The 26742-nt window shown below is 52.8% G+C and overlaps 4 protein-coding genes across 4 annotated transcripts; 1 reads left to right on the top strand and 3 right to left on the bottom strand.

Moving 5' to 3' along the window:
- Positions 1 to 324: 324 nt before the first annotated feature.
- CSUI_005846 (sft2-like domain-containing) lies at positions 325 to 3127 on the bottom strand. The gene is made up of 2 exons (XM_068066014.1): positions 2025 to 3127; positions 325 to 1374 (listed from the first exon to the last, which is right to left on the bottom strand). The coding sequence occupies exons 1-2, from the start codon at positions 2708 to 2710 to the stop codon at positions 1131 to 1133; spliced, it is 930 nt and encodes a 309-aa protein (XP_067922012.1). The 5' UTR covers positions 2711 to 3127; the 3' UTR covers positions 325 to 1130.
- A 1836-nt stretch (positions 3128 to 4963) lies between these two features.
- On the bottom strand, positions 4964 to 13267 carry CSUI_005845 (atpase histidine kinase dna gyrase b hsp90 domain-containing protein). The gene is made up of 10 exons (XM_068066013.1): positions 11711 to 13267; positions 10899 to 11087; positions 9799 to 9979; positions 9293 to 9416; positions 8674 to 8808; positions 7613 to 7702; positions 7074 to 7119; positions 6536 to 6627; positions 6029 to 6090; positions 4964 to 5766 (listed from the first exon to the last, which is right to left on the bottom strand). Exons 1-10 carry the CDS (start codon positions 12055 to 12057, stop codon positions 5650 to 5652), a joined length of 1383 nt encoding a protein of 460 aa, XP_067922011.1. The 5' UTR covers positions 12058 to 13267; the 3' UTR covers positions 4964 to 5649.
- Positions 13268 to 14031: 764 nt separating this feature from the next.
- On the bottom strand, positions 14032 to 16251 carry CSUI_005844 (calcium binding egf domain-containing protein; the record flags this gene model as incomplete). Its single annotated transcript, XM_068066012.1, has 3 exons — positions 14032 to 14393; positions 14765 to 16207; positions 16248 to 16251. The coding sequence occupies 3 exons, from the start codon at positions 16249 to 16251 to the stop codon at positions 14032 to 14034; spliced, it is 1809 nt and encodes a 602-aa protein (XP_067922010.1).
- Positions 16252 to 18091: 1840 nt separating this feature from the next.
- CSUI_005843 (uncharacterized protein) lies at positions 18092 to 25945 on the top strand (the record flags this gene model as incomplete). Its single annotated transcript, XM_068066011.1, has 11 exons — positions 18092 to 18293; positions 18691 to 18819; positions 19381 to 20226; positions 21043 to 21311; positions 21743 to 21788; positions 22278 to 22457; positions 22848 to 23057; positions 23688 to 23785; positions 24682 to 24738; positions 25107 to 25518; positions 25802 to 25945. Coding segments are annotated over exons 3-11 (2262 nt in total), but the record flags the coding sequence as incomplete, so codon positions are not given.
- Between the last annotated feature and the right edge of the window lie 797 nt (positions 25946 to 26742).

The raw sequence follows: 26742 nt of genomic DNA, 5'->3' as shown, positions 1-26742 counted from the left end.
GTGGACGCGTATCTTCTCAACCGCCGTCCGCCATGGGCAATACAGTTCGCTCGGTCAGCGGCGCCTTCCCGGTGAGTGATTCGCCTGCTCTCAGCGCCTTCGAGAGCTCGCACGGCCCCCCTGCCATCTCGGGACTTTCAGTCCGTCTTCGAAGACAGCTTATGACTCGAGACAAGAAGATTGGACACAAGAGAAAAGCAGAAGCATTGTCGCCTGCACAAGCTGACAGTACTGAACCTTCGCTAGCTGAGAAAGGCATGCGATTTTCAGAAGTGGTCACGAGTGCCCGGGATCCCGCATTCACCCGCATCCGTTCGAAAGACAAGCCCGGTCATCGAACGCGTCACCGCAGAATAGTGAACGGTTGAATGAGAAGTATTGTTGCTACAAGATACCTGAACGCGGAACTGGAATGACAGACATTTCCCACCAATAGCCTCTCAAAACCAGGAAAAAGAGAGAACGGTGTGATTAACACAACGGACAAAAACCACTGATCCACCCAAACTGCCTGTACGACAATACACAGTGCGGCCGCGGTCCGTCGTTCCGTTGTTTGCCAAGAGGAAATCGCTGGCGCCAGTTATTATACTGCTAACTAGGAAATCTCATGTACCTCTCGTCGATGTGGGAGGTGGCTCCGTTTTGATGGATATAGTTATTGGGCGAGAAAGGCAAGGGGCACACGCCCGTCGTCTTGCATCCCAGGCATCCACTTGCTTTACATCGACCCTACGTGCGGGTACCTCCGCTGTGCCCACCAACCGATGGAGGGCTCTCTTTCTTTTCCTCCCATTTTCAACCGAGCTGTACACTGGTTCAAAAGTCAATACGGGGGAAGGCATAATAGCTTGCTTTACAACCCACGTGACAGCTCTCGTAGGCAACGTTGTTCGAACAGCAAAACGTCCACCGCCTCCAGCACGTTAGGCTACGGTCGCGAACCGTACATACTCCCCCTCCTACAGTAAACAATTCAGCTTGCCCACCATGGACGACCTAAAGAGCCCAAGGCATCCATCCTGGAGGCAAACGAAAAATCCCCTGAAAAAAAGCCAGCGTGCACTGCTGTAAGCACCCCGGTGATCAGCGAACAGCGTGCACGAGCACTCCGCCATCTGTGAGAGAGACTAAAGCGGCAACTGCATATCTCTGGCATCTTTACAGTTGCACGCTCTCTTAACCATCTGCCACACAGCTCCACCAATGAATTTCAGCATGTGTTTCCCTCCTGGAATGTAAGAGACTAGGAATGACGAGAGCGCCAGAAGCTGAACAAGAGAGAACACGAGAGTCAAGACGTAAGACTTCGCCCAGAGAGTGGCGTAGAGCGTGAGGAACAGTGAGAGACCGTATGAAATGGTGAATGGAAGCCTGCGAACAACAAAAGACGAAGAACAGCGCCAACCCAGCACAAAGCAGTGCATTGATCCAACAGAACGATACTATGTTCGCGGCTATACGCACTGACTCCACAGCAGGGGGGTGTGCCTACACGAAAACCCGGGCCGTCCTCCGCTACATGACCTAGCCCTCCCCCTCACAAAGGGACACCGCGGGGCACATGGCCACATGTGACCACTACCGTACTGAAAGCCGAAGTCTAATAGAACAACTTTTTTTTTTCTAGACCGCATATCTTCAAGCTACGGGACACCTGTGCCGAGCAGATTGACACCGGCGCTGAGATCGTCGATACACGAAAAAGCCTTGCTAGTCCAAGCTTCTACAGGTACACACCGGATGAGCAACTTTCACCGAGTGACAAGATCGCAGAGAGCTTTCCTAACCAGCACCGGTAAAACTGTGAATGTAAAGGCAATGTGCTGTACGCCCGCTCATGGACCGATTGGGCACGCGGCCCACTTGACACCAAACGACGCATCGGATTTTCGGCACCGCGACGGCCACAGCTGCAACTGGCTTTTCGAACGGCCTAGGAAAATCGGAGCAACAAGAAACACGCCTCTCCAAGCAGACAGCTGACAGTCAGGGGAATACACGTCGTCTGTTACGGGGCCTACCTTGCGGGTTCTGACAAGTGCACCACTAGAGCTGTGACGCCGCGCAAAAAAGCCAAGCTGACCATTATACAAACGGAGCCCAGGGTAAACAGCAGGGCGAACTTGGACGGAGCAAAGACCAAGAGGGGAAGCGTGAGAAAAGCAAGGAAGAGGAATATGACACCCACACCAGCGATAAGTCCAAAAACAAGCAGATGCTGTGTGGACATCGGCGTCTCAGTTACACTCTGCGTAGTCGCTGTGACAACAGACTGTGCAGTTCCCAGTATCCTGCTTGCGCCATCCTTCACCGCCGACATGCCGGATGCAAGCAAGCCCTGTTCTTCTTGAACTGGAGGACCCGCTTTACCCGTCAACCCGCTTTGTCTCGAACCCTTTGTTCCAGTGTCCATGGCGCCTCTCGGTGCCCACTGGCTTCCGTAAGAACCAAACGCATTTTTGGAAGCACCCTCTGATCGGCCTCCCTGGGCTGCGCCCTTCGACCCCGAGAAAACCTTGCCAATAAATCCTTGCACGGATGAATTCGAAGCAGACTTCTGAGGCGTGGTGCAGTCTCCAGCCGGATTGCTGGGACCGAGCGATATGAGGCCGAAAGAATCGCTCTTACTTCCCACGCCATTCTGAGGCGCTGACCCATAAAAAGATAGGTTGTCAGCAAAATCGCTGAAGCTCTGTCTTGAATTCATTCTGCTGAAGAAGAAAAAAATGAATCAGAAAAACGAAAACCTTCTGCTTAAGGGAAACGACCGCCGGTAAGATGAAAAGTGAGACACAACAGATGCGCGGATACGTCGCAGAGTCGGGACTTCCAACACTCCGCAAAGAATTAACGTAACTTGGAAAAAGTGGTTTTGTCCCTGGAAGAACCAAGCTTGGCGCAAGATGGCATAACGTTCACAAAACGCCTTGAATGACACCGATCCGACCGTTTTTGGCGGTGGCCATCCCGAGAGTCGGCGAGCCGCTATGCTCTGCGGGTTCACTTGGCTGGTAACAAGCAAAGTCTCAGTACAAAGTAGTGCAAACAAGCTTGCAGCGAGATTCCGAAAATAAAGCCAAAGGCTGAGTCAGTGTCCGGAGTGGCGACAGACGGCAGTGCGGCGGAAGTTCGCCTTGTCTCACCGTCAAACAGGTTGATAGCGAAGCAGACCAGTATCGCATGCACCCATCAGCGCGCCCGAGAAAAATAGAGACGGGAGCCCGCGAGAGTGACGGACCAAGACCGGCCTGCCATTCCAGTGAACACGTCTTTCGTAGCACTGTCCTGCTAGTTCACCAGCGGGCGGCGTCCCCGTTAACACCAGTCTTTGCGACCTACACGATCGGTCACGGACTCCGGGAGGAAGAAGGTGCCCCAATACGACGCCAGAGGGCACGCGCTCTCCATTAGTCCTCCAGTAGACTCGGAAGTTATCCTAGCAGTATAGACGGACTTCGTCAGTTTCGCTACTTGTGTGGCGAACGAAATCGAGTGCTCGTCGCGGAGCTACCTGCACCTCAAGGACAGTGTGCGCTTTCTCGGAACGCGTACTCTGGTTAAAACCGGAACCTGTCAGATGTGGTGGTGAAGTAACCGATAGTCCCTTTCTGTCAACATGGGGGAGAGGACTGTCAGATGGCTCCTCACAGTCCAACTCTCCCTTGGTGCGGAAGATAGATACTTGATGCGGAAGATAGATGGCCGGAATCCTGCAGTTAGACCTCCTCTACAGCGGTTTCTTGGTGTTGGTTTCAGCGTGCTCAGTTTGACACTTGAGCAGTCGTCAGGAAGGGGAGCTGTCACCGTGGGTTATCGCCTGGCATGTGCAGACGGCTGTGACAGTTCAGCACAAAAAACAAAGACGTAGACTCAAGTAACAATCTGGGTGACACAGGGAACCGTACAAGTCTGCTGACTTGCACGGCCCGGGCGGGGCCATGAACTTCGCTCCGAAGCATGCGGGAGGTCAGTACTTTTTCCTCTGTCCTGCATCTAATGATTCTCTTCAACCTTCTCTTTGTCACCCGGATTGAGTTGTTACTTGAGTCTCCCGGCTTCGTTTTTTGCACTGAATTGTCGCAGCCGTCTACACATGCCAGCCGATGACCCACGGTGACAGCTCCTCTTCGTTAGGACGGGGCTTCCGTGTCGTGGGCTAAGGTGCTTACTCTTAGACCGAGGCAACAACGGATGACAACTATAGTGTCTAACTGACCGACAGTGTAGTGACGTGGTGGCTCTCGTCGGTCACAAATCAAACGCTGTAAGGCCGGTGTCCGCAGCCGGGGCCTGCCTACTGGTCGGCCGACAGGTTTCCAGTGTTGTGACCGGGCAGTGAGTACTTCCGCAAACCTCCCTGGCGGCACTCCGCGAGACACTTTTTGCCAACGCGCGCCTCGTTCCGATCGGTGTCAGCTTCTACTTTTTCTCTTGAAAGCGTGGATTGCTCGTGCAGCCTACAGATAAACTGGGTGGCTCCGTTTCCAGACGGCCACTTTCTGGAGTGCTCGCTAGTTATCTGTAGAAAGTCTTACTTCCGCTTAGACCACTCCAAGACTTCCTAGCTTCCACAATTGACATCAGCGGATACACTGAATTCCCCAGCGGGGATCCTCGTACTGCACCATCACGCGAAGGCTCCTATGAGACAGGCGAATTCACATTGGGCACCCTGCCTCAGGGCCAGTAGCAACTACGGACCGACTGAGTGTGTTCTACCTTGACCGCGGGCCCATATCATGCAAGTGGCACAATTACTGTGCCACTTGCATGATGTGGGAGACACCGACTACCGGAAGCTGACGCTGTCCGGCCCCCAGTCGGAGGGCTGGAGCAGCCTGCGCCGTTCTCTACTGTTCTCCAGTTTGCGGGTGGGGCACAGGAGTCCGCAACAAAAAACCAGCGACTCGACTTCCACTCACTGCATTCCTCATGAAAGAGAACGAACGTTCGTTGAAGGCCGACGGTCGACGTCTCCTCACTGCATTCCGTCATAGTAACGGGGAATGATCCAGTCCCGGAGAGTTACCTACCGTTAAGAACAACTAAACGCCAGTCCGAAGAGGGCGCCCTGACCTACGGGTCAATATAGCTAAGCACACCACACTGGAGAATACCCTAGCACGTACACGGACGTCTGCATTTCTCTTTCGCCAAATGTTCTTTCCCACTGTGTCTGCCTAAGCACCGTTTGACGTTGGTTTCGCCGACTTCGGCTTCTCTCAGACACGCTTATCATAAGTTAACCCGTCTTTTACAGCAGCTGCAGGCAGTGCAAGAAAGCCTGCAAACTCCCCTGTGTTTCAGCGGAAGAAAGCTGGGTCTCGTTCCAGCCCGTTGCTTTCGATGACGACAGACATGACTGTCCCGCTACCTGCCGCTGCAATGTCCTGTTACCTTGGGGTACCCGTTCCAGGGCGTCCGCCCCCCATGCAAAATGAAAACCAGTAGCCCAACTAACTACTAAGCTCCACATACAACCCAAACAAGAAACCAACACGCGCACGAAAACAGGCCCCGCTGAACAAATAGGAGTCTAATAAGACATGTCGGCACTCCGCAATGCCATTGAAAACGAGTGCTACCGATCTTATTCGTCTCAGTATGAGCAGCTCGCTAGGCGTTCGTCTCCGAGCGCGGACAGGTTCAGCCATTCTTCCGTTCTAGACGCAGCTCTGGTCTCTCTTCGTAGTAAAGAGCTTCTTCCTGGTCCCCTATGTGGTTCAGCGTGATATACACGTCCGTTCCGATTCCGAAGTGAGACTGAGAAAGGACAAGACGAGCATGAAACACCATCACATGCGCACCAAGCAAAAAGATAGATGCCATGAATGACCCGCTTGTCGATCCGGTGCCCCGCGTCTTTGTCAGATGAAACGCCTAGCAGCTTTTATTCGCTCTCCATGTGGAACGTTCCCCGAGATGACTTCGAGACTTACGGTTGCACGAATACCAACTCAGACAAAGGCAAAGAACCGATCATCTTTCGGAGCGCAGGCCAGCTCGCAGGCTTTCAGCCACTCACCTGGACGTGTATATCGCCGCCAAAGTACCGCGCAAAAGCCCGGGCAAGTGGAAGGCCGAACCCTGCAAAGAGAGCTCACACATGTGCTCCTCCTGTTCAGCTAGTTCAGAGGCGCGGAAAGACCATCACAGCGCAAGTATCGCAACTCTACAAGAAACCTCAAACCCCGATCAAGTAAGTGCCAAGGGAGCTAAAGTGACGACAAGAGAACAACCGCCTTTTGCCAGTGTGAGCTGCACTTATCCTAGGCTCTCTCTCAGTAGAACGTCGGCAATGGGAATGTACAGACACCAGGCAATACCCCGTTTCCAGATCGATGAGACAAATCAGCATTGTGGTCGCGGCTAAGCTGTGAGTGGACCGTATGAAAACTGCTTGCACATTACGTCACCTTTGCTAAACTGTGGCACGGGATTCTTTTTTGCAAAGTCTAAAGTGACCAACCGCCGAGGAGGCAGGCGATCCCCAAGAAGAAGCTCGCGGTCCAATCAGCGAAGAGAACCTCACCATAGCCAGCCATATCTGATCGAATGAAGTTGGCACCGATACATGAAGAGTTGCCTTGGAGCTTTGTGTTGCTGTCCCCGACCGTACTATACCTGTCGAGAGGAGACACAAAGGACAGGCTTACACGGTGTGAAGGGCAATGAAGCCCTCAGTAGATCAAATAGAATTGCCGCCCGGTACCGCCACCCCAGTCATCTCGGCACGCGGAAAGACCTTTGTATTCCAGTCTAACATAGCAGAAGTGAGGGATTTCGAAAAAGCATGTGTCTTAGTCTTCCTTCAAAATACTGGATAAACATTCAGCACAAATTAGCTGCTCTTCTCTGACGTTGCTCTCTCCCGTCTCTTAATAATTCTTCTCTACTGAGGACGGCGTTCTTTATCATCAGATAACTATACGAACTAAATAAACAGGGCAGGGAGGAGGCTACAACCTCTCTAGGCTTTCTTCAGGACAACTCTCAAACAGAGATAGACAAATCGAAGACAGTTACACTATCACAGCTGGAAGTCTTCCTCGAGCGCTGAGCATACATACCCAAAGCTCCAAATATCTTGAACTTTCGGAGGGGGAACGCCACCGCCTGAAGACAACACACAGAACGGCAGACACAGTGATAGAATGCCTCAGTCCCTCGCTACGTGAATGCTTCGAGATCATCCCAATTTGATTGGACCCCAAGGATGAGCGGGCATTCCTGGTTTGCAGTCTCGAAGACTAAGCAAAGCACAGAACCCCGCCTAGCCATTATCGTAGATAATTTATACCGTAGAAAGATCTAGACCTCTTCCTGAAACGGATTAGGTGAGATGATTCGACCTCGCTATGAGCCACTTCTTGTAGAGGATGGACGGCTCACGTGACATCTCCCCCGGCTCTCATAGACGAACTGAAGATGATGGACCAATTTAAGGCCGTACTGGGGAGATCTCCTTAGAGACTAGCAAAACCGCCTTAGCAATCTCCCGCACTATCTTCAGAGAACGTTCCTCTAATGGACTGGGGATGTGGGGCTGGGTGTCGTCAGAACACGAAATGTGTAGAAGAAAGGCTTCTCTAGAGAAGCTTCAAAATACCTTTGTCGGATACTTTGATCACGACCTCCCGTTTTCCCTTGTACACTTCGACCTTAACTTCAGGGAGATCTTCATCATCCTGAATAAGACCTACACCATAGGAGGCGTAAAAAGAAGAAGAAACAAGCGAGCTTGAAAGATAAGCACCGCAGTTGTGCGAGAAGAAAAAACGTACGTGACCTCGACCTGTCCCCTCTCCAGTCCTCTCAGGCGGCTCCCTGCCTGAGACTGTCGTTCAAGCGAATCGCTCCAGTCAAGCAACTTGGCCCAATCTCACAGACTTGAAGAAACACAGCAATAGAAGCAGGTTTCCTAAGATTTCATTCACCTCCAGTCGTTCGTATACTAACAGAAAACGGGACAATGTACCAAGACAAACGGAAAGCTTCAACGACTTCAGCCTGAACTGCTGCCAGAGAGGCTCGGAGAAATGTTATGAGCTTCATTCACGTCTACATACTTGAAGGGACGTCATAAACACACATGTATATGATTTACGAGCTAGAGCTATGTCAGCCGCTTCTTTAGATCAAGAGAAATTAGCATTACAAAAAGGTAGCAAGCAGTTCAGCCGTGTATACTCCGCCTCTGCCCCCTCCCCCCCTGGTCATATCTGTCTTCAGACTTTACACGCTGTTTCAGCAGTCCATCTAGATACTTCAGTTGATCAAGGGAGACAGAACTGAGAGTTCCATTAACAGCTAGGCGAGTAACGTCTCCAGACAAAAGCGCACCTGACAGGTACACCGAGGGTCACGTGAAAACAAACACAGTCCTGCTTCTGTCATTCCTGTTGACTTCGATGGACGACAAGAACTTCTTATGATGGCCCAAGATAAAAGAGAAGAAGAGTTAAGCTTTGACGAGAGAACGTCGTAGATTCATGAATGTCCCGGCCTCCTCCCCCCAGGTCCCCTCCCCTTCCGTTACTATTAACGAGTCATATGGGTTGGCTCTAGAGACATACGCGCTTCACTGACGTCACAGGAGAAAGATTCAAAGGAAAGAAGTGTATCGACACTGACGCGAGAGGTCATAAAAGCCATCAGGCTTCCTCATACCTCGGGTTGTTGCGTCAACAAGCGAATTGCCCATGGTGTGAAACTCGACAGTCGCTCTAAGAGCATTCTTGAGAACCTCTGTTACAATGAGAGCTAGATGATCTGGAATCGTCGCGAACTTCATGTCGGTATTTCCTGTTGTGACACATACATACATATATATACCGGTGAGACCCGTAACATCTCGAACACCTTAGCTTTTGGCTATCATAAGAACCAAACGTCTATGCCGTCAGCCTATCACACACGTTCATCTAGATTATTCTCCCGCGTTCCAGCACACCGTATATATATATATATATAGGTATGTGGTTGTGTATGCTGTAGAATGCACTGCTACGCCGAGAAGGAGAACCGAGAGACCTGTGGCACACGAGGCGGAAGGTGGTCCTTTCCTCATAGATCAATCACGGCTTCGGCATAGCGGGCCTCCAACACCCGAGCTGTGGTATTGATAGGAAAGGCGCATGACTCTGTGAGGTCACGTGAAGTAACAAGAAACGGGTAGATCACAATAAAAGATGGACAAAGCTATCTATCTATCTACATCTCTATGCGCATATACACAAGCTGAAAGAAACGGTTTCTTCATTCCGGGCTGGGAATACATATAACTTACCTGATATCACCACTCGGGGGGCTAGACCGTAGGAATGACGACACGATTCGCGCACATCTTTACTTCTTTGTTCTATAATTTTCGCTGCATGACAGCTTAGGTGGATGATACCTCTCCACCCCTCCTAAAGAACAAGGCACCCAAACGGGAAAGACTAAAGAAGACAGAGTGAAAACAACGAGGGTAACGGACATACGTCACTCTGGGAAAATTCAAGATGATTACGTCACATATTGAAGTCACAACGAACAAGGGATCTTCTCAAACGTCCTTTCTCCAAGTGTATGCCGACGTCAACTGAAGCTCGCATCCCCTTTGATCTTAGCCCGGACGACCCCAGCATACAATCGAGAAAATCAGAGAGTCAGCAATTTGAATGGTCTTCCTTAGCAAGATGGACGGCTTTGACCACGACGACTTGGCTCGCAGCTGCCATGAAAACGGAGGCCTGACAGCCATAGAAACTCTTCTTGATAACCCGCACAGATGGCCTAAGAACTTCTTACCTGCTTGCGTTGTAAGTGCACAAGCTGATCGATCATGACGCGTCGTCCAATGCGGAAGTAGAAGAATCTCTCTAGAAACGAGTTCAAATCGACATCGCGGCAAACTCTCCGAAGCTGTCGTACGCCTTGACCCATCAAATCCACCGTCCGATCATGAGTTGATCGCTCTTTCTCTACTATTCTGCACTCATGTTGTACGACAAGGTAGCCGAGTAAGCTAGCTTCAAGAGGCAAACGTACTCCTCGCAGGCTCGCACTGGCAGACGCCACGCACTCCACGGGGGACACCCCTGCTGGCAGCGGGAATACGGTTAGAGATGAAAAGATGAGCTTCCAGCGTTGCCGAAGCCCTCACATATACATGAACAACCTCGCAAGAAAGCACGGCTGAACAGGAACTCCCTTCTGAGCTTCACCAGGATAAGCATGAGAGAGAATGACAGTAAGGTCGGACGTGAAGTTCAGCATACGTTTGGGCACTCTGAGTCGCCGAAGAGTGTTGACTGTGTGCATGCATTTCAGTCAGCCTGATGACCGAAGTTGACCGGGCACGTACTGGGAGTGCTACTCTAGCCCAGGAGGTGACTATACGCCCATACATACACTACCGGGCTCGCGACAGACCAGCCCTGGCGAACGATGGAAGTAGCGCACCACGGGTAGAAAGCAGAGGATGATGTTTTGTCCGACAGGGCAGTTCTACCATCAGCCTCGCGAAGTTCACACCACCCTCTCAACAGTAGCAGAGCCGAGGATTCCTTTGCACCTGGTGGCAGCGTTCACGTAAACGACCAAGGTATATTCACTGCAGAAAGAGACAAAACGTGAGGATCTGTATCACTGGACTCACGTATCCTTAGGACATCTACTATCAACACAAGAGCGGTCTCAGTCTCCTGTTGGGTCAGGAAGCAGGTTCGAGGTGAGCGGCCGCTCCCCGGGGGCTCGCCCTAACGAAGGCGAAGAAAATGATTACCTAGGGGGATGAGCAAGCGTCGTCATTGTATTTTCTGCATGTAGAGCCAGCACGACGATGACTGACCGAACCTCGTCATCTATTGCCAAAGTAGACAGAGCACCAAGCAAGATAAGTGACTTACTCAACAAAAGCTTTCATGTCGTCAACGGTCCGTAGAGGCGCCAGGCGTCGCATCCGGTCGAAGGTCCGCACATACGTTTCATAAACAGAGTGTACCAGCGGGTTGGTGACTGCAATAAAAGGCAGTCGATGGAAGTCGTATAGACGATGTGACAAACGAACAGGCAGCTCCTCTCGGATCCATTCGGCCCTGCGCGTATCAGTAACTGCAGAGTGATTTGTGATATCATCACCCTTAGCAGCATAAGCAACGCAGCCCCACGGGGAATGGTCAGGTACACAACATGAACGGATACACTCCAGCACGCCTGAATATACGGATCCCTAGTACGAGCATCGGTCTCCCTGCACGCAGCCACTCTGTCCGCACGTAACAAACTCCCCTAGGAAGCCTCGCCATGACTGGGCTGCGTGATGGGAGAGATGCTATATTGTGTTGATGTGAAATAAAAAGAAACCGCAGTTTATCGATGACTGCTAGAGGAGAGATACTCGGCCGTGCCACGGAAAAGACTCGAAGAAAAACCATGTGTTGTTGTTGCAAGGTGACGCAGAGAACGCAACCAGACATGTGATGCCCGATGACCCGCAAGATTCAAGCTATGACAAGCAGAGACCAAGGGCGACTAGACATTGACTGGCCAGCAGGATACAGGGGCTCGGTGTCAAACAGGGTGATTCCAGCTTCAACAACTACGACTCCTGTTGAGTGGACCTGGTTCACATGTGGGCCAGTAGCTGGTGCTCTGCGGATCATCCGTAGTGACTAACACGAGCCTGAAGACCGTCCCTTGCGAAGACTGCCGCGCTCACCCTTTAAGAAGGGAAGCGTCGTTAGCAGGCTCAAGCTGAAGGAGACGCTTAATTGTCATGGGTCGGATGGGCGTGCTGCTCATTTTCTCCACAACTCCGACGGTGTGCCAGGACTGGGCTAGGACGTTCGGCGGAATGGCCAGTGCAGGATGACCTTGGCCCTGAGCCGCCGCCGACAGAGGTCTCGACTGAGAGGCTGGCGTGCCAACTCCACCCGTACTCCGTGAGTGGACACCCCGGGCCGCCAAGAGTGTGCCTGGCACCGGCGAACCCATCCCCTGCAGCTGTGCAGCCACGCGCTGGATGGGCGTGAGACAGCGAAAACTTCTTCGCCCCGATAGCACCATGGTTGCGGTGCCGCAAGGTCGAGTCCTTTGCTTCGCTGCGTTCTACACCGATGAAAAGCTCGTATCCGAGTAGGACAGTCTTGCTGTACCGCGTCAGTATTGACGAAGAGCCAGTATGTGAGTACCACAGCCTCACGATGCGGGCTCAGTGGGGGTGTGCGTCGGGCTCTGTCCCGGCTGGCGCACGGACAGGTTAGCCTCGGGCATCTGACTCAGAAAGCCGCCGCTCTGTGAAGAACGGTAGCTTGGCGCGCCAGTCGTCGCTCCTACTTGCACGACTGCCTGTTCCGCATGGAGGCAGCGCTTCCCGATTTGCGCAAGACACCACATTCATGAGTGCAGGCCTGTTAAAGCGTCGCTGGTCTTTCGAGAATCCCTCGTAAAACTGATGGTTTTTAAGAATTGAAGCTTAGACTTCTGCCGCAGGAACCCGGAGAACTTCCTCCACACGGCATGACCCCAGCATCAATTCCAGGAAAAGTGGGATGCCAGTGAAACGGCAAAGCCGTTTCCTAACGGCGCGCGCAGCCGCCAGGAAACGGACCTGACACGAATTGTTGGATCCGGTGAGATCTCTTTCACCGCCGACCTAATACTCGCTGTATTACCGATTCGATCCCGGCTGAAACAGCTAACGTCGACCTTCGCCACACACGTTTCTGGCTCAGCATGCTCAGCGGCGCTGTCCAAAGAAGATTTGACAGCTGATGAAAGATAGTGCTCAAGTGCTTCTTTTGAGTCAAAAGAAAGCTGGCTGTCGGCGATCCCTTCTCCCCGTCCGCGGAGTCTATCGGCATGCGCAGCGGACATCAAACCGCAGTCGCCCGTGTCCCGGACAGTCCCGTTACCTGTAGACAAAACCTACTGCTCAAGGACGAAACATAGGAATCTGAGTCTTCAGCTTCTGTGTGCCCGGCCGTCCCGCCTGCGGGGCAGCAAGGCATTCACCTGTTGCACGGAACGCCCCCTCTTCAGTCTGCATAGCTCCAGCAGTGGTCCGGCAAGGTCGCCGCCAGCCCGGGTACGCTTCTGTGGAGAGCAGCGCTTCTTCGGCTGTACTGCCTTGCTGGGAAATCAATTGTAGGCCAAGGCGGACACAGGTATGATCGTTACGTTCCTGCATTCAGCTTCCGAGCCCCTGGGATTCCTGGCTTGACGTTCGGTGCCTGTCAAGGGGAAGCGCGCGTGCCGGAGTGACCGCTTCGGCTCGGATACCACGAGCCCCACGGAATTGATATAGCTGACAGCCAGGAGGCGCGTAGCTTCCTCAGCTCGCTGCCTCAGCGGGACGCCGTCATTGTCCTCGCCGGTAGTGGGTGTATCCAGGCAAAGCACCGTCCCGCCGGAAAACACGGATGGGGAATGCTAAACTCGTGATTCCTAGTCGCACTCACGTAGCCACGAACCCCGTCAGTGCCTTCGGTTCCTGCCGATCGCACGCCCGATGCCTGCGGTGATCACCGTGAATTAGGTCGTGATAGCACAGTGAGGTTGAGCGGGCCATCGGCTGACTTCGCTGTCTCCGGATCACGATTGCTTGGACTACTGGTCTGCTCCCGCCGAAGTCCCGATGCACTTGCTGCAGCAACTGCTTGTCAGTGCCAAGCGGACGATTTGCATCGCCGCACCTCGCTCTAGAGAGAGGCCATGTTTCCAACCCCCCAAGGCCCGAAAGATAGGTGATTGCCACCCGGCTAGTAAGCTCCGTAGGAGGGTACTTGTCTGGCCATTTTTGCCAGCCGCACGAGCCTACAGGACCGGGCAGACGGTGTACCCTCGAAGCGTGAGGTGTTTAGGACTGCGCGCACACTCTACATGTTTTGTATTGTATGACAGTTGACTGTTCATTGAGGCCAAACAAAGTAAACGAACACAAGGGGTTGGTCGCAACAATGCACCGGTTCTCGTAAGCCCTGTCGGAGATGCGGCCACTTCAGGAGACGCTTCCCTAGCGTGTCAATGGAGAGCACAAATTCACGCTCCTGAGAGGAGCTGCTGGAGAGCGGCATCTCTGGCGGTGTCAGCTGCAGCACTGCCGAGCTGAACTGCAGAACCAAGCGAGCCCGGAATGTTCGCGAGCTCGTTATACCACCGTAAAGCTTCGTTCGATACTAGCTGTGCGTTGTCCTTGACGCCGGCAGCAACCTCTTGTGGCGCGACTACTTTTCTCGTTCCGTCGGTGTTTGTCTGCACGTTACTCGTGATCAAGTACTCGAATGTATGCTTGACCTTGTTGCGCACTTTGTCCCTGTACAAGTCGCCGCCAAGACGGAATCCTGGAGGACACGTTGCACCTCGCCCGACTCGCAAACCTCCAATTGGACCTAGTTGGCTTCCTGTGCAGTCATCAAACGTATAGAAACTTTTCAGTGAGCTGGACGCGCTCACCATAATCAAAAGAGGCACCAGGCAAACACCTAAAAATATTCAACCCCGGGCTAGCCGTAAGCAAACAGCTATTTCGTGACTACCGGGTCATGTTCGTGAGAACATTCCTCTTGCTGTCAGACAGGAAAGCAGGAGTGTGGCAGGAGGCTCATTGTGGCCGCGGCAGCTGCCTTCCGAAAGCAGTTTGTTTCTTAAAATTAAAGGACAGGATTTGGGGCGGTTACCCGGAGAACCCCAAACTCTTTGTCTTCTAATGTGTAGCGGAAAGCCGCCACTCAAAATGTCCCGGCACTGTCACGTCTGAAACAGGAGACCTCACCTGGAATATGCGAAGAGCCGGGCTTGAGAGCGGTCAATAGTTGTAGCTGTCGAGGCTTCACCTCCGACTGCTCCGACACCTGTTGAGGCTGTATCATTTCCATCCAGTGAAAAATTTGTTGCGTAGTCCCGTTCCCGGCTATTATTCCCAGGTATCGCAAGTCCCCTTCTTCGAAGACAACCAGACCATGCGGCAGGTCTGCTTTCTCAACAAGAGGCTCTCTGGCTCCAGCTTCGTCAGAAGAGACGGCAGTTTGACCGTCGGTGTCCACAAGTAGGTGAGCTGAATCTGGAGAGTCAAGCTGAGGCTGCCCGACCAAGACGCGGGGCACTGCTAGTGTCGCACTGTTCTCGATGCCCATAAAACTGGGAATCCAACTCGTAAGTGGAGAAGCACCAAGGAAAGTGTTCATACCTTGGGCTGTTACGCCTCCTAGAGGAGGGGTATGCCCGAGTTTGTCATCGAGAGGGACGGTGCAGGCAAAGCGCTGAGGGGGAAATAAGTCTTTACAGCACGACAGTGCGCCTCCGCAGATGTACGGGTCCCTGGCGCACTCGTCGAGGTTGACGCAAGAGATACCATCTGGGCCATCTGTATAGCCCAGAGCGATGTTGCAGAGGCATCTGTAACCACCCACTTCGTTTTGGCATCTGGACACTATTCCCTGCGGGTCGCAGGCGTTAAGAGTCGGATCAGCACACTCGTCTACGTCTACACATGAGACTCCGTCTCTTGCCAACGTGTAGCCCTCTCGGCACCCACACTCAAACCCACCGATGCGATCGAAGCAGAGTTGCTCGCAAGGATTCATGACTCCATTCATGTCCTCACATTCATTGAGATCCCTGCACCTTTTTGTCACGGCATCCATTATCTGCTGCGGGTCCTTACAGACGCACTTGTATGTACCTTCAAGGTTGTGGCACGTCATCTTCTTCTGGTCACAGTCGTTCAGAGCGGGGTTCTGGCACTCGTCAATATCTAAGCAAGTCCGGCCATTGGGTGCCATTAGGAATCCGTTCTTGCATTCACACCTGTACGTCCCTGGCAGGTCGATGCATACGGTCGTCCTCGGGTCACAGTCGTTCTCTCCCGTGGCGCATTCGTTGATATCCACGCAGCCGTCCCCCGAAGCTAGACCGTCGCCGGCGTAACCAGGAGGGCAGATACAAGTTGCGCTCCCGATGATCGGAACTGTTGGAACGCAGGTTGCCAGAGGTACACATGGATTGAAAGAAGGTATACTGCAGATACCACGCATGATCGGAGCCAGCTCGTCGTCTGCTGATCTAAAATTTGAGGCGGCAGGGTTCATTCGTACTGTTGAAACCGTCGTGACATACGGAGAGGGAGCACCCAGCCGTCGGCCTGATGCCCCCTCGGTGCCAAGGTCCGCTGACGATTCGGGATTATTTTCAGACCAACTGACGCCGTAGATGGCCACTGCTGACCTAGAGGAACACCAGAAGGTGGCAAGAATGACGCATAGTCTGCCCATCTTGGCCCTCCGACGGCTCTGGGTACGCACGGGGGCCGTCGACGAGTTGGGGACGGCTGTGCCAGAGAACATAGCTGTGTAAACAAAGTCACCGGTCAGACTGGAGAACGAGGAGCGCAACACTGTTCAACACAAGTCATGTATCCCTTTACTGAGAGCCTGCTTCCAGGCGGAAGGATTCGAAACAAAATCAACTTGACGTGGAGCGACACTGTTTCAAGGCTGGACGGACCCGCAGCTGGCAACGTCCTCTCTCAGTCGGACCCTACTCGAGCAGTCATGCGATGGACACTCTCTAGAGCTGGGCTACAACTGGTAACACACTGCACAACCGTCACTGAGCTCATGTGAGAGCCAGGTGGCCTGATGCTAGTCTTTACTACGATTCAGAAAATGTTATGGGTAAACCTGTGCTTGGTCTCGCTGGCTCGACCCACGCGGCCGAGCATTGTCGGGCAGAGCGTGTGCGTCCAGGCACAGTCAGTGTGCGAGGGGCCTAAGGAGTTGAAAGCACCACCGTAAAGCGGTGACGCCTGTTCTATCCTTTTGTTAACGTTTGCTTCGTCAAGGCGTTAATAAGACCCGGGCAGTCTGCGTAGAGCTGCTGTCTAGAAGTCCACAGAGCGGACAGCGGTCTCCCGACCTGCTGCAGATGGGTTCCAACGGGTCGAAGACGTGGCCCCGCTAGTAGCATTTTGACTTACCCGGAGCACAGTTGGGAATCCGAGAATCTTTCGCCCTACGCCTTCAACACTATTTCCGCAGTGGGGAGGCTTCGCTGGACGGTGCGGCGCGAACGACTAAGCTGTCCGTCAACTACCAGCAGCTGTGGTGCATTCGAAAGCCGGCGCTTCTCAGCATACCCAGCAGTGAAACTCAACCGCGAGATGGGACGGTGTCAGAGTTTTGTTCCTTACACGTGTGTCCGTAAGGGTCGAGGGCATTGCTTTTTCTTGGCGAGTGTAAGACTAGCAAGATGGAAGGGGGGGCAAAGGGTTCACCGAAAAAAACAACACTGTGCTAAACACAGGCGGACATTCATGACAGTTTCCAGGGAAAAACCTTGCACAACCAAGAGGCCACAACCTTAGGCTGCAAGTGTAGGCCGTTGGTTAGGCATGGTTACGATGGACGCCCGGGGGCATGAACGGCTGACCTGTGGCGGACTAACAAGCTACCAACCGGATCTTACGACAAGGCCGCCTTCAGGCCTCGCCAGCGGTGCCTCATCACAGCCAGCATCGTAAACAGCGACATGCAGCCACATATGAAGCTTTTCTGCGGCAAACTCATAAAGCAGCGCCAACGCTCTGTCGGTCAAACGCTCAAGCCCGGTGATCATCATGTGGCACTATTTTAGGGACCGCCGCCGCCGCAGGACACGCGGTAAAACGGCTGGTTTCGACTAAGCGGCGCGAGAAGCTGGTGGCACAAGCGGGTTCTTGGCTTCTCTTACACGGCAGCAGGCAGGGGTTTCTCGATGGAGACAGTCATACGACCTCGGTCACAGTGCGCTGCAGCGGTTTCCATTTGGCGTCTCCAGGGCGACCGTCTGCATCGGGAACTCACAGGGGAGAAACCTAACAAATGGCTCGCCAAAAACGTCTCCCCCTGTCCGCATAATAGCCGGGAATTCACTGCGTAGGGATTCTTCGAGTCTCATTTCGAGTTTCTACAGCGGCGGGAAGAGCTGCACTCTACGACGAAACACGCTCGCCGGGTAGGGCGGCACTGAGGCCCGGGGGGGTTTTCGCGTTCCCCATACTGCGGAAGTCGATCGCCCAGGGACTGGCATCACTCTTCGCATGCATTTTGTGGCTCCCTAAACACATGAGCAGAATTACACGGCGGGAACGAGCACGGAGAATCATCGTATGATGATTGCAAAATAAATAGGGACCAACTCTTCTTCTTGGAGCCGCCCATCTTGTGTGTCATCAGACACCCCCGCACCGTGCCCGTGAGGATCGAGCAACAGCACTTGCATAATGAGCGGAGCCTTCGTCCAGCGCGTTTTCATCGCCCGGAGCGGTAAGATGAATACCTCTCGCCAAAAATTCTAGCCCTCAAGCAGGGACTGCTTTTTTAGTGAATCTGACGTCAGTCTCCACGTAATGCCTGCCGGGACTGCTGTCTTCGGCATCGGAGCCGATGTCCCTTTCGCTTCTTTCGCTCCGAAAGTCCTTTTGCGAAAGCTGGACATGAATTCGACTGAAAAGTGATACACCAAATGTACGAGCTCGCCGTCACTGATCCAGTGTGTGTGAACAGGTTCACCGTGTGTTTTAGCAACGGTGCAGCATCCACGTAGTGTACGATACCCGGAGGACGTGGCTCCGCAGGGCACCCCAGCAAAGATATTCGGGAGGGCAGCTGAGTGTCTGGGTATAAGTGTGCCGCTCTTTCTTTCTTGTCTGCGGCTGGCCAGGCGCGGAGAATGCCGACCGTGTAGCTTGCGAAAAAGCCAGTGGTTCGAAACAGGGCCATGCAGCAATTGTGTTGTCTCCGGCCGGCCTAGAGCAAGCCCGGAAGCTTGGCGAGTACCTTCGAGAGAAAGGTACGGTCCGACGTCTCCGGAAGAACGTCGGCAATGGGAAAATGCTGAGCATCTTAGCTGTCACCTGGATATAAAGCCTGGAGGGGGGCAGGACCGTCGGAATCGGAGAGTTGTCCGGTCACAGTACCCGACTCCACCAGGGCAACCGGCGCGGAGAGGCAAGTGGATGTTTGGCACGTATTGTCACGACAGATCCAGCTTGTCAGTCTGCATTTTGCCAAAGGGACAACAGGGGCGGGTACCAGCCAGAGGCAGTAGCTTTCTGGCGGCGGAAGAGCCACGGGTAAGCGGTATGGTTCCTCTTCGCCGAGGGGCAAGGTTTGCCTGTCATTTGGATCTGTGACCCGACACGCGACAGTTTTTTTTTTTTCCAAAGCCCTTCTGTCTGTAGGTGTGCAAGTGAAACGGCGTCAAGGAGAACCAAGTCTTTGACTGCGTACGTCTTTTTCCGTTGCGTCTGATGGCTCACCCGTGACTCTGTGCTCTCGCTCTCCGCTATGGTGTCACCTGCGAACAACACTCTGTTCTAGGAGGGGGCTAGCAGGAGTGCGAAAAATTCATATGTACAGGACTGTTGATGGAGGTGTCCGTTGCAGTGCATGCGGCGATTGTTCAGGTGTCACTCGTATATTCACGGGCGTAACAGACGGGAGCCTGGCCACCGCAGAACTAGTTCGAGATGAGGTCGGGGACTCCTGTAAAGCTCACGGCGGTCTTGAGCTGTTGTATAAGTACGCGGAGACACTAGATAAGTGCTCGGAAGCGTCCCCCGCCCTTGCTACGGAACTTCGGGCCGCCGTCGCAACCCTACGAAAATGGCAAACAGAGGCCTTGAAGCTGTGTGACCGCCCTACAGAGAGAAGCGGCCATCCGAATATCGACCAGCACTCCGTGACAACCTTGGGAGTGCAGGAATCGGAGGAGGAGCTCGTCGTGACAGACTTGACCACCCGCCTTTCAAATGTTGCTAGGGTATCGCCGAGCTGCGAGAGTCTGGCCGCATGCCACTCACGAGCGATGTGGCAGGCAGAAACTCTCTGCGGCGAACAGCACGTTCAGGCGTGCCTCTCCACGTTAGCACACGCGCAGCTTGTTGCCCGCGACGCAACACATCTAGCGGTGTCAAGGATCCAGCAGAGCGCGCTCAACCACCCCGATTTTGCCCGGTATTCTGCGCAGCTTCTCGATGTCTTCGGACGCCTGCAAAGATTTTTGTCGGTTTGTCACAACACGGTAACGGAGTGTGCAAAGGACTGTTCGGCGGTACCTGAAGGCATGCGCTCAACTCTCGCCCTCAGCCTCCGTGTCGTCCTTGCTTCAGCGACACTCCTTGTCTCTCTGTCAGGGTGCGTCACGGGTGAGACATATACAGCCGAAGTCTCTCTCCAGGCCCGTCTCGCACGTCAGGTACGTCATGCTAAGGTGTCTGATCTGGTTTAGTCAAAGCGAAGGGAGAAGCAGGAGTCTGCATTGCATGTCGAATACAGTTGCCCCGTCTGTGGCTCCGCCTAACGTGCTATCCACCACTCGTGTAGCTTACCTTTTTGCTGGCGTTCTTTGAAGAGACAGTTAGGACGTGGGGTGACATGAAGTCCCCGCCAAGAATGGAACGTTTCTCAGTGTAACCCAAGAGGACTTTTTTGATTCTTACTCTTGTATGAAGAGGGTGAGGAGAACTTTTAAAAGAAGCGGACGGGTTCCCTTGTACGTGTGAGGGTACGGGGATCTGCTCCGAATACCTTTCCGGATGGCCTCGAGGTTTTGTCCCGGTGCCCTGCTGCTGTCTGCCTTGCACGGTCTTGTCTTTGCCTTTGGTGACGTCCCATTCAAAAGCAGAAGCGTACGCTTGTTGGAGCAGCTACAGAACCTCCCTTTTACCTCCCGCTATGATCACGGTTAGAGAGTTTTACGGGCTCATAGACTATGGACCCATGCAGCCTTCTTTGTCAGATGCTCTGAAGGGTACTAACAGTTATAGGGCGTAGCGTGGACTCGTGTCTCCATCAGGAGTGCCCTCTCCCCCAGTAGAGGTTCTACTCTGTCTAGGACTGTGACCCAGCATTTTGTCTCTCAGTTGAAATTTTCATGTGTGTACGATGCCGCGCTTTTGGAGGGAAACATGCGGAGCTGTAATCTTGGCCCCGGAGCGTCGTGTCCGGCTTCCAGTCTCGCTTTCACATCTACCACAGCAGTATGCAGTGTTTTTGCGTACGTCGATTGCAGGCTCTGGAAGCATTGCTGGATCGTTGCGCCTCCGAACATGTGGCTTTCATTTGCGATTCGGCTGCGGTGGTTCACCTACTTACTCATGCCTTGGACCAAAGTGCGGGGAATGCTCTCTCGACTATTGGGTCGATCTGGGCAGGCGTTCCCTCAGGCAGTTTGACCGAACTTCTGCTGATGCGCAGTGGCACGCAGAAGGGTCGTATCATGAAAGTGGAAGTGGTTCGATTTGCTCAGCCTCTCGTCAAGGAACTACCGCCGAGAGCACGGTAAGTCTGCTTCTCGGAAAGTCCTCTCCCTGTTACTCTGTCTACGTTATCACTACAGACGGGCTTTGGGCAGGAACTGTAGGTGAGGCTGAGATTACTTCCTGCTTACGTTTGGCTGTATCATGGTAGCAATACACACTTCGGCGGGTGCGTAAGAGCTTCTATTGCACATTCGTACTCAGTTGTCCGTCCTGCAGTATGAATGCCACATGCGTTTTCATAGTGGGCCCGCCCGACAGTCGTCTGCGGGTGGTGACTGGACATATGTCTCTCTTAATGTTTTTACAGGTGCATGTGAGCTTCGAAACTTCTCACTTGGTGCGACAAGTTCTTTCTTCAAATGTAGTCTCCGTTCGGGCATTTGAGGTGTTGAGACGGTCGAAGTGTTGTGGCTAAACCGTTTCATTTTTCCCATTTTTGGTTTCATTCAGGTCAGATGAGTGGATCTCGTGCCTTCAAAATGTCTCCGGCAAATGGGTAGGTTGTGACCCCTTTTGCGTGAGGCTCGTCTCCAAGCTGCCGTGGCTGTCCAGTGAGTACGGAAGAATCAGTTTCCAGAGATTGACTAGTTCATTCGCTGTGTCCCCTCAATGTGAGCGACGCGGGGGCGTCAGATGTGTGATTAAGATGAAAGTAAATAGAACCGGAAACTCGTTGTCCACGTGAAGGATGATGTGAAAAGATGAGCACACAGTGGCATGACCGGTCTCTCGCTCACACAGTGACTATTTCCTAAAATCCGTTTGCGCAAAGTGACTGACTCGCTGAGAGCTGACAATCCCCCTTTCTTTTGTACCGTAGTACCACGGCAAGAGAACTGAAGTGAGACAGAGCGGTTCCTCCGCTAAGCAGGCGGGACTCAGCTTTGTCCTTCACGGATCCAGTGTGGTACTTTTTCTAGTTCTTTACGTGTTTCCTTGCAAACACGAGATAGTGTGTTGTGTGTGGCTCTCTGGTAATGCCCAGAATGACAGCTTTGGATGCTGGGCACCTCAGTTCATGGATGATGAGCATGAGGAAACCTTTTCCCTCGAAGACGACAGAGAAGTGCACGAAGACGTGGAGCCCTTATTACTACAAGAAGGTGGCGACGAAGATCAAGAACTGAACAACGACCCCATTGTTGGATCTTTCAAGGCTATATGTGTTAGTCAGTTATGCATGAAGTTAGCAGCAGAGGCCGATGTGCCTTGAGGGACCTGATGACCGTAGCGTACTCTTCTCTTATACCGGCGGTTGTGCCTTCGTGTGGGTCACACAGTCATAATTGTTCAGTTTCATTTTACACTAGGAGGGGCTCCGCAAAGCACTGAGTAACCTGAGGACAACGGGGCTACTTTCCTTGCATGCAATAGCTGCGACGTTGACTCTTCTGTCATGTCAAGAGTTGACAGTCGTCGCGTGGAGCTGAGGCGGTACCTACATGTGTGCTGGTGTACTGCAGCGCAGCTGTATGTTTGGAGGTACCCGTATATGTACTGCTGTACTGTTACGCTGTTTGCTACAAATGCCAATGAGAGCGCTGTTCTTTTGTAGGGTCAGGACAAGGATGTGGAGGTCAATCAGGCAGCTTGGTTCGCTTGTACACAAGGGCTAGCACCATCACCGGACGAGCTAGAGGAGTGGTCAAGGAAGAACGGACCGCGGCTCACTCGGAAGCAAATCCATCACTTCTTGAACCACTGTAGACACGAGGAAGACACTGTGGACAACTTCATGTCTATCTTCTCCTATCACGATCCGATGGTAGGACATGTCTGACAATCTGTCTTTCCTTAAGCGTTTATTTTTAAGCTCGACTAGAGTCGATTCCACATGTTACAAACGTGTTTGTGTAACAGTGTATAGTTAAAGATCGCACACATGTCTGGCCTCGCCCCCCAAGGAGAGTGCTGCAGGGCTCCTAATTCGGAAGCCTTCTCTGCTTCTGTGACAGTCACGGTCGACCAAGTAACACCGCTCACATCATCTATGTACGCAAGTCGTCAAGGTGACCTTATCAGCTTTCATTATTGACGTGAATCATGTTGAAGGTGCTGAGGTATTGAGTTGCGTGCCCCGTAACTACCTCCATCCAGTCAGCCTACCCACCATCTCCTCATTCCTCAACTGTGCAGGAGTTGGGGGGCTACAAGAGAAGTAGACGGAGAGATAGATAGGTGTAAGGTGTAGAGTCAGAGAGATGAGACACCACCTGAATGTCTGACACGTGGAAATTGCGCTTTCAAAGTTAGACGGGCGAGCCTTGTACAGACTGCCGTGGTCAGCACCATGCGGCGTTTCGGCTACTGCCTGTCCCTTTCCCTCTCGTTGCGGGCATAGAAGCACATAACGTAAGCATTCCTCTGCGTCCCCCTTTCTCCGTGGCTGCTTCAGATGACGGGCTATGTCAGCCGCTTTACCTTCATTACACTTCTGTCTATGGGCTCACAACATCCCGAGGCTGCGGAGAATTGTATCACCGCTCTTCTGAGGTGAGGGGTGGCGGCACGGTACAGTAGCCATGATGCACGTTGTTGGGCGCTCATGCATTGTGAACACCGTGAAGAGACAGAAGCCCAGTTTCACAAGCAGCTTCGGGTGAGCTTCGTCTCCACACTGGTCGACTCATTAGGTGCTTCTGTTGAAGACGGTCGCCCCCCACTTGTAGAGCTGTGCAAGTAGCTTCTTCAGTGTGACCTCAGCACACCGCCTGGTGCACGTGCCGTCAGCGTTTCGCTCGTACTAACACCGCTGACTATTTGAAGTCCGAGCAGAAAAGAAAGCCGACAGATGGTTCAATGAGTGCTCTTGTATATAGCGACCTCCTCGTTGAGTATCAAGTTGCAGGCCTCTTTGAAAAAAGACCGAGCCGTCCGCCAGTCACGGTGAAACACCAGATCAAGGTTACTTGCCCAGTGTACTCCGATGACCCTCCCTTTCCTACGTCGTGCAATAGTAGTAATATCGCATCTCATCTCATCTATCTATAAAATGTAAGAGGTTGCCCTAGGAATTCAAAGCGGGCACTCGCATTCCATTTGTTCTGAAGTGCTTTTCCATCCTCTCATGCTAGTTACTAGTTGGAAAGGACTAAGTGGTTGAGTATTGGAGTGAAGTGTGCGGCATTCCTAATCTCTGAATGGTCCTGAAAACACCGATCGAACGAATGCGAATGGCACGGGTGGACTAACGCGTGAAGTTTCAGCCATACATATCGCACGTTCAACATTGAGTGGAGGGATGAGCTGCTCGCCGGAAGAAAGAACCTCATCTCATCGGCTGTGAAGAAGAAGAAGAAGAAGTCATACTGAGTAACACGGGGCCCTACTGACTGATGCGGACTCTCTGTGTCGTTGGGTTTTGTGTGCTGCGAACCTGTTCTTCTGAGCAGCTGTTTTGGCCTAGATGACGGGGAGCAAGTGAACTACAAGGCGTTTGCGGAGAAGTAAGCGATCGAGGAAGCAAACGTGAGACAAGACGAAAAGGCGGAGCGAACGGCAGAATGGGACAGCGTGGGTCGCCCTCCATTGTGGTGTTCAATAACTCTTATCTCGACATGGAGAGTTTCCGAGATTGTTTTGTCCACAGAGAAATTTTGCTTGTCTCAGCACGGGGACAGGTCCAATAGCTGGGCTGCGCAGGCTCAGGACTAGCGTCAACTTCTCTTGCGTAGAATTTCAAGCAAACAGATTTCCGCGGCTGCGTTGCAACCAGGAGTGATAGCATCCATGTTCGATCAAAACCCGTTCATCTAGGGGGGCCTCTTATATCTCGGCACCGATCTCTGCCTCGTTTGTTTTGTTGTCTTTGCAGGCTTCTTCAGCCAAGTCAGCCGTGTGCACCAGGGTACTCCGCAGCCTATTTGAAATTGTGGGAACCTGCAGGATCCTTCCAAGAACCCCTGGAGTGTGTTCAAACGACGCCGTCTGTCCAGCCTTCATCAAGCGCTGCACAGACAAGGGGAGGAGGAGGAGTGTCTTCGTGGTTTGCGTCGTTCTTCAAGGACACCGCCTCGCAGAAAACTGCAGCTGAAGAAGCATCCCTGACAGTGACCGAGTCAGTTTTAAAAAAGGCAGCGGAAGAAGAAGACGACGCCTCGTCGCCACCGACGACGGCGGCGACGACCGTACCCCTCGGAGTGGAGTGCCAGGCATTCATCGACTTTGCTGGATCAGACACGGCGATGATATCCGCAGAACGCGCAATTGAGGCCGCTAACTCAGTGGTGAGTAAGCAAACACGCCGGCGACCTGTCGTCAGCTCAAGTGTCGCAACATTATGCGCGCTCCCGTATGCGATGACAGGTAAGGGATCTCTTCATGGATATGTATTCTGTCGCTCTCTGGCTCCTTCTTTGAAAGGTGTCGTTACTATGTCACAAAGGTGAAGGAAGTCGAGAATTCGAGTGATATTTTTTATTTTGCACTCAGAGGCGGGCTGTGATTCTCGGACCGAGGTGTCCGCATCTACCCCCTGCTGATCTCTGAGCATCTGTGCCTTTCGTGCAGTGCTCTTTGCCAGTCACCCAGAGCGATTTCCTGGCGTTTGGATCCAGAGCCGGAGACAGTGACATGAAAGCAATGGAAATGCAGACCTTCTCGCGCTTCATCGAATTCCTTAGACAGCGCCAGGAACTCTTTGTTAAGTCAGCGGTAAGCAGATAGAAGCCGTCTTAGCCTGTACTCTAGGGGGGGGAGACGTAAGGCTGCTATGAGCATCAACTCGCTCAGCGTGCGTTCTGCACGATCACACTAGTTTTATGGTTGTATTCCTGTCTGCCGAGGAAGAGTCTTCTGCGTATTGTCGGCTGTGATGGATACTTCCGGATTTCCTGGTGAATAGCAGATCAATGTGAGCAGTTGATCCTCACAGATGACAGTGGGCTGCTTTGGGGGACCCGCTTTCGAAGATACTTTGCTCAAGCCTTCTTGGGTATTAAGCACTACTGATCTACTTTTTGTCGATGTCGATGACATAATGCGCAGATAAGCTCAGCTGCGCCCCACGATACGTGGGCCACTAAGTATGACTATAACCATGAGTACCTCTTTTTCAGGAGCGCACTCGTTCTTCGTCGCCGCGCACATCAATCGCAGGCTCTCTAAGACTGTGTCAAAGAAGATCGTTCTGTTGATGGGTGTGGGGAGTGTACGACTCGATTTCTTGGTAGCAACAAAGCAAAGATAGATAGCCAGCTCATGTACAAACAAACTGCTTCTACTGTCCGCTGAGCCCCCGGGAGCCCTGGAGGTTACTTGAAGGTTGAGCTGACTCGTGGCGTCGTTTTCCACGAGTACATCGGAGTATAAACTTATGCTTTCAGACGGCAGGCCGCTTATCTGTGACTGAGGCTGGCACATTACTTCCGCGCTTCACGGTGAGTATCTTGACCGTTGAGACTGGTCCCTGGTCGCACGGAAGCGGCCGAATGCTGCCCGTGTGTTGCACT

This window comes from Cystoisospora suis (genome assembly GCF_002600585.1).
Source record: "Cystoisospora suis strain Wien I chromosome Unknown contig_2862, whole genome shotgun sequence".
NCBI classification, from domain to species: domain Eukaryota; phylum Apicomplexa; class Conoidasida; order Eucoccidiorida; family Sarcocystidae; genus Cystoisospora; species Cystoisospora suis.
The sequence above is the reverse complement of the archived record's forward strand: the minus strand, read 5'-3'. Positions and strand labels throughout refer to the sequence as shown.

Bases quoted from the DNA above. Each gene is read 5' to 3' on its own strand.
- CSUI_005846 (XM_068066014.1), bottom strand. From the start codon at position 2,710: ATGAATTCAAGACAGAGCTTCAGCGATTTTGCTGACAACCTATCTTTT. The intron at 1,375-2,024 runs GTAGGCCCCGTA...TGTTGTTCGCAG, and splicing joins CACTTGTCAGAACCCGCAAG to GCTTCCATTCACCATTTCAT.
- CSUI_005845 (XM_068066013.1), bottom strand. From the start codon at position 12,057: ATGGTGCTATCGGGGCGAAGAAGTTTTCGCTGTCTCACGCCCATCCAG. The intron at 11,088-11,710 runs GTGAGCGCGGCA...TGATACGCGCAG, and splicing joins GACGCTTCCCTTCTTAAAGG to GGCCGAATGGATCCGAGAGG. The intron at 9,980-10,898 runs GTAAGTCACTTA...ACATGAGTGCAG, and splicing joins GACATGAAAGCTTTTGTTGA to AATAGTAGAGAAAGAGCGAT.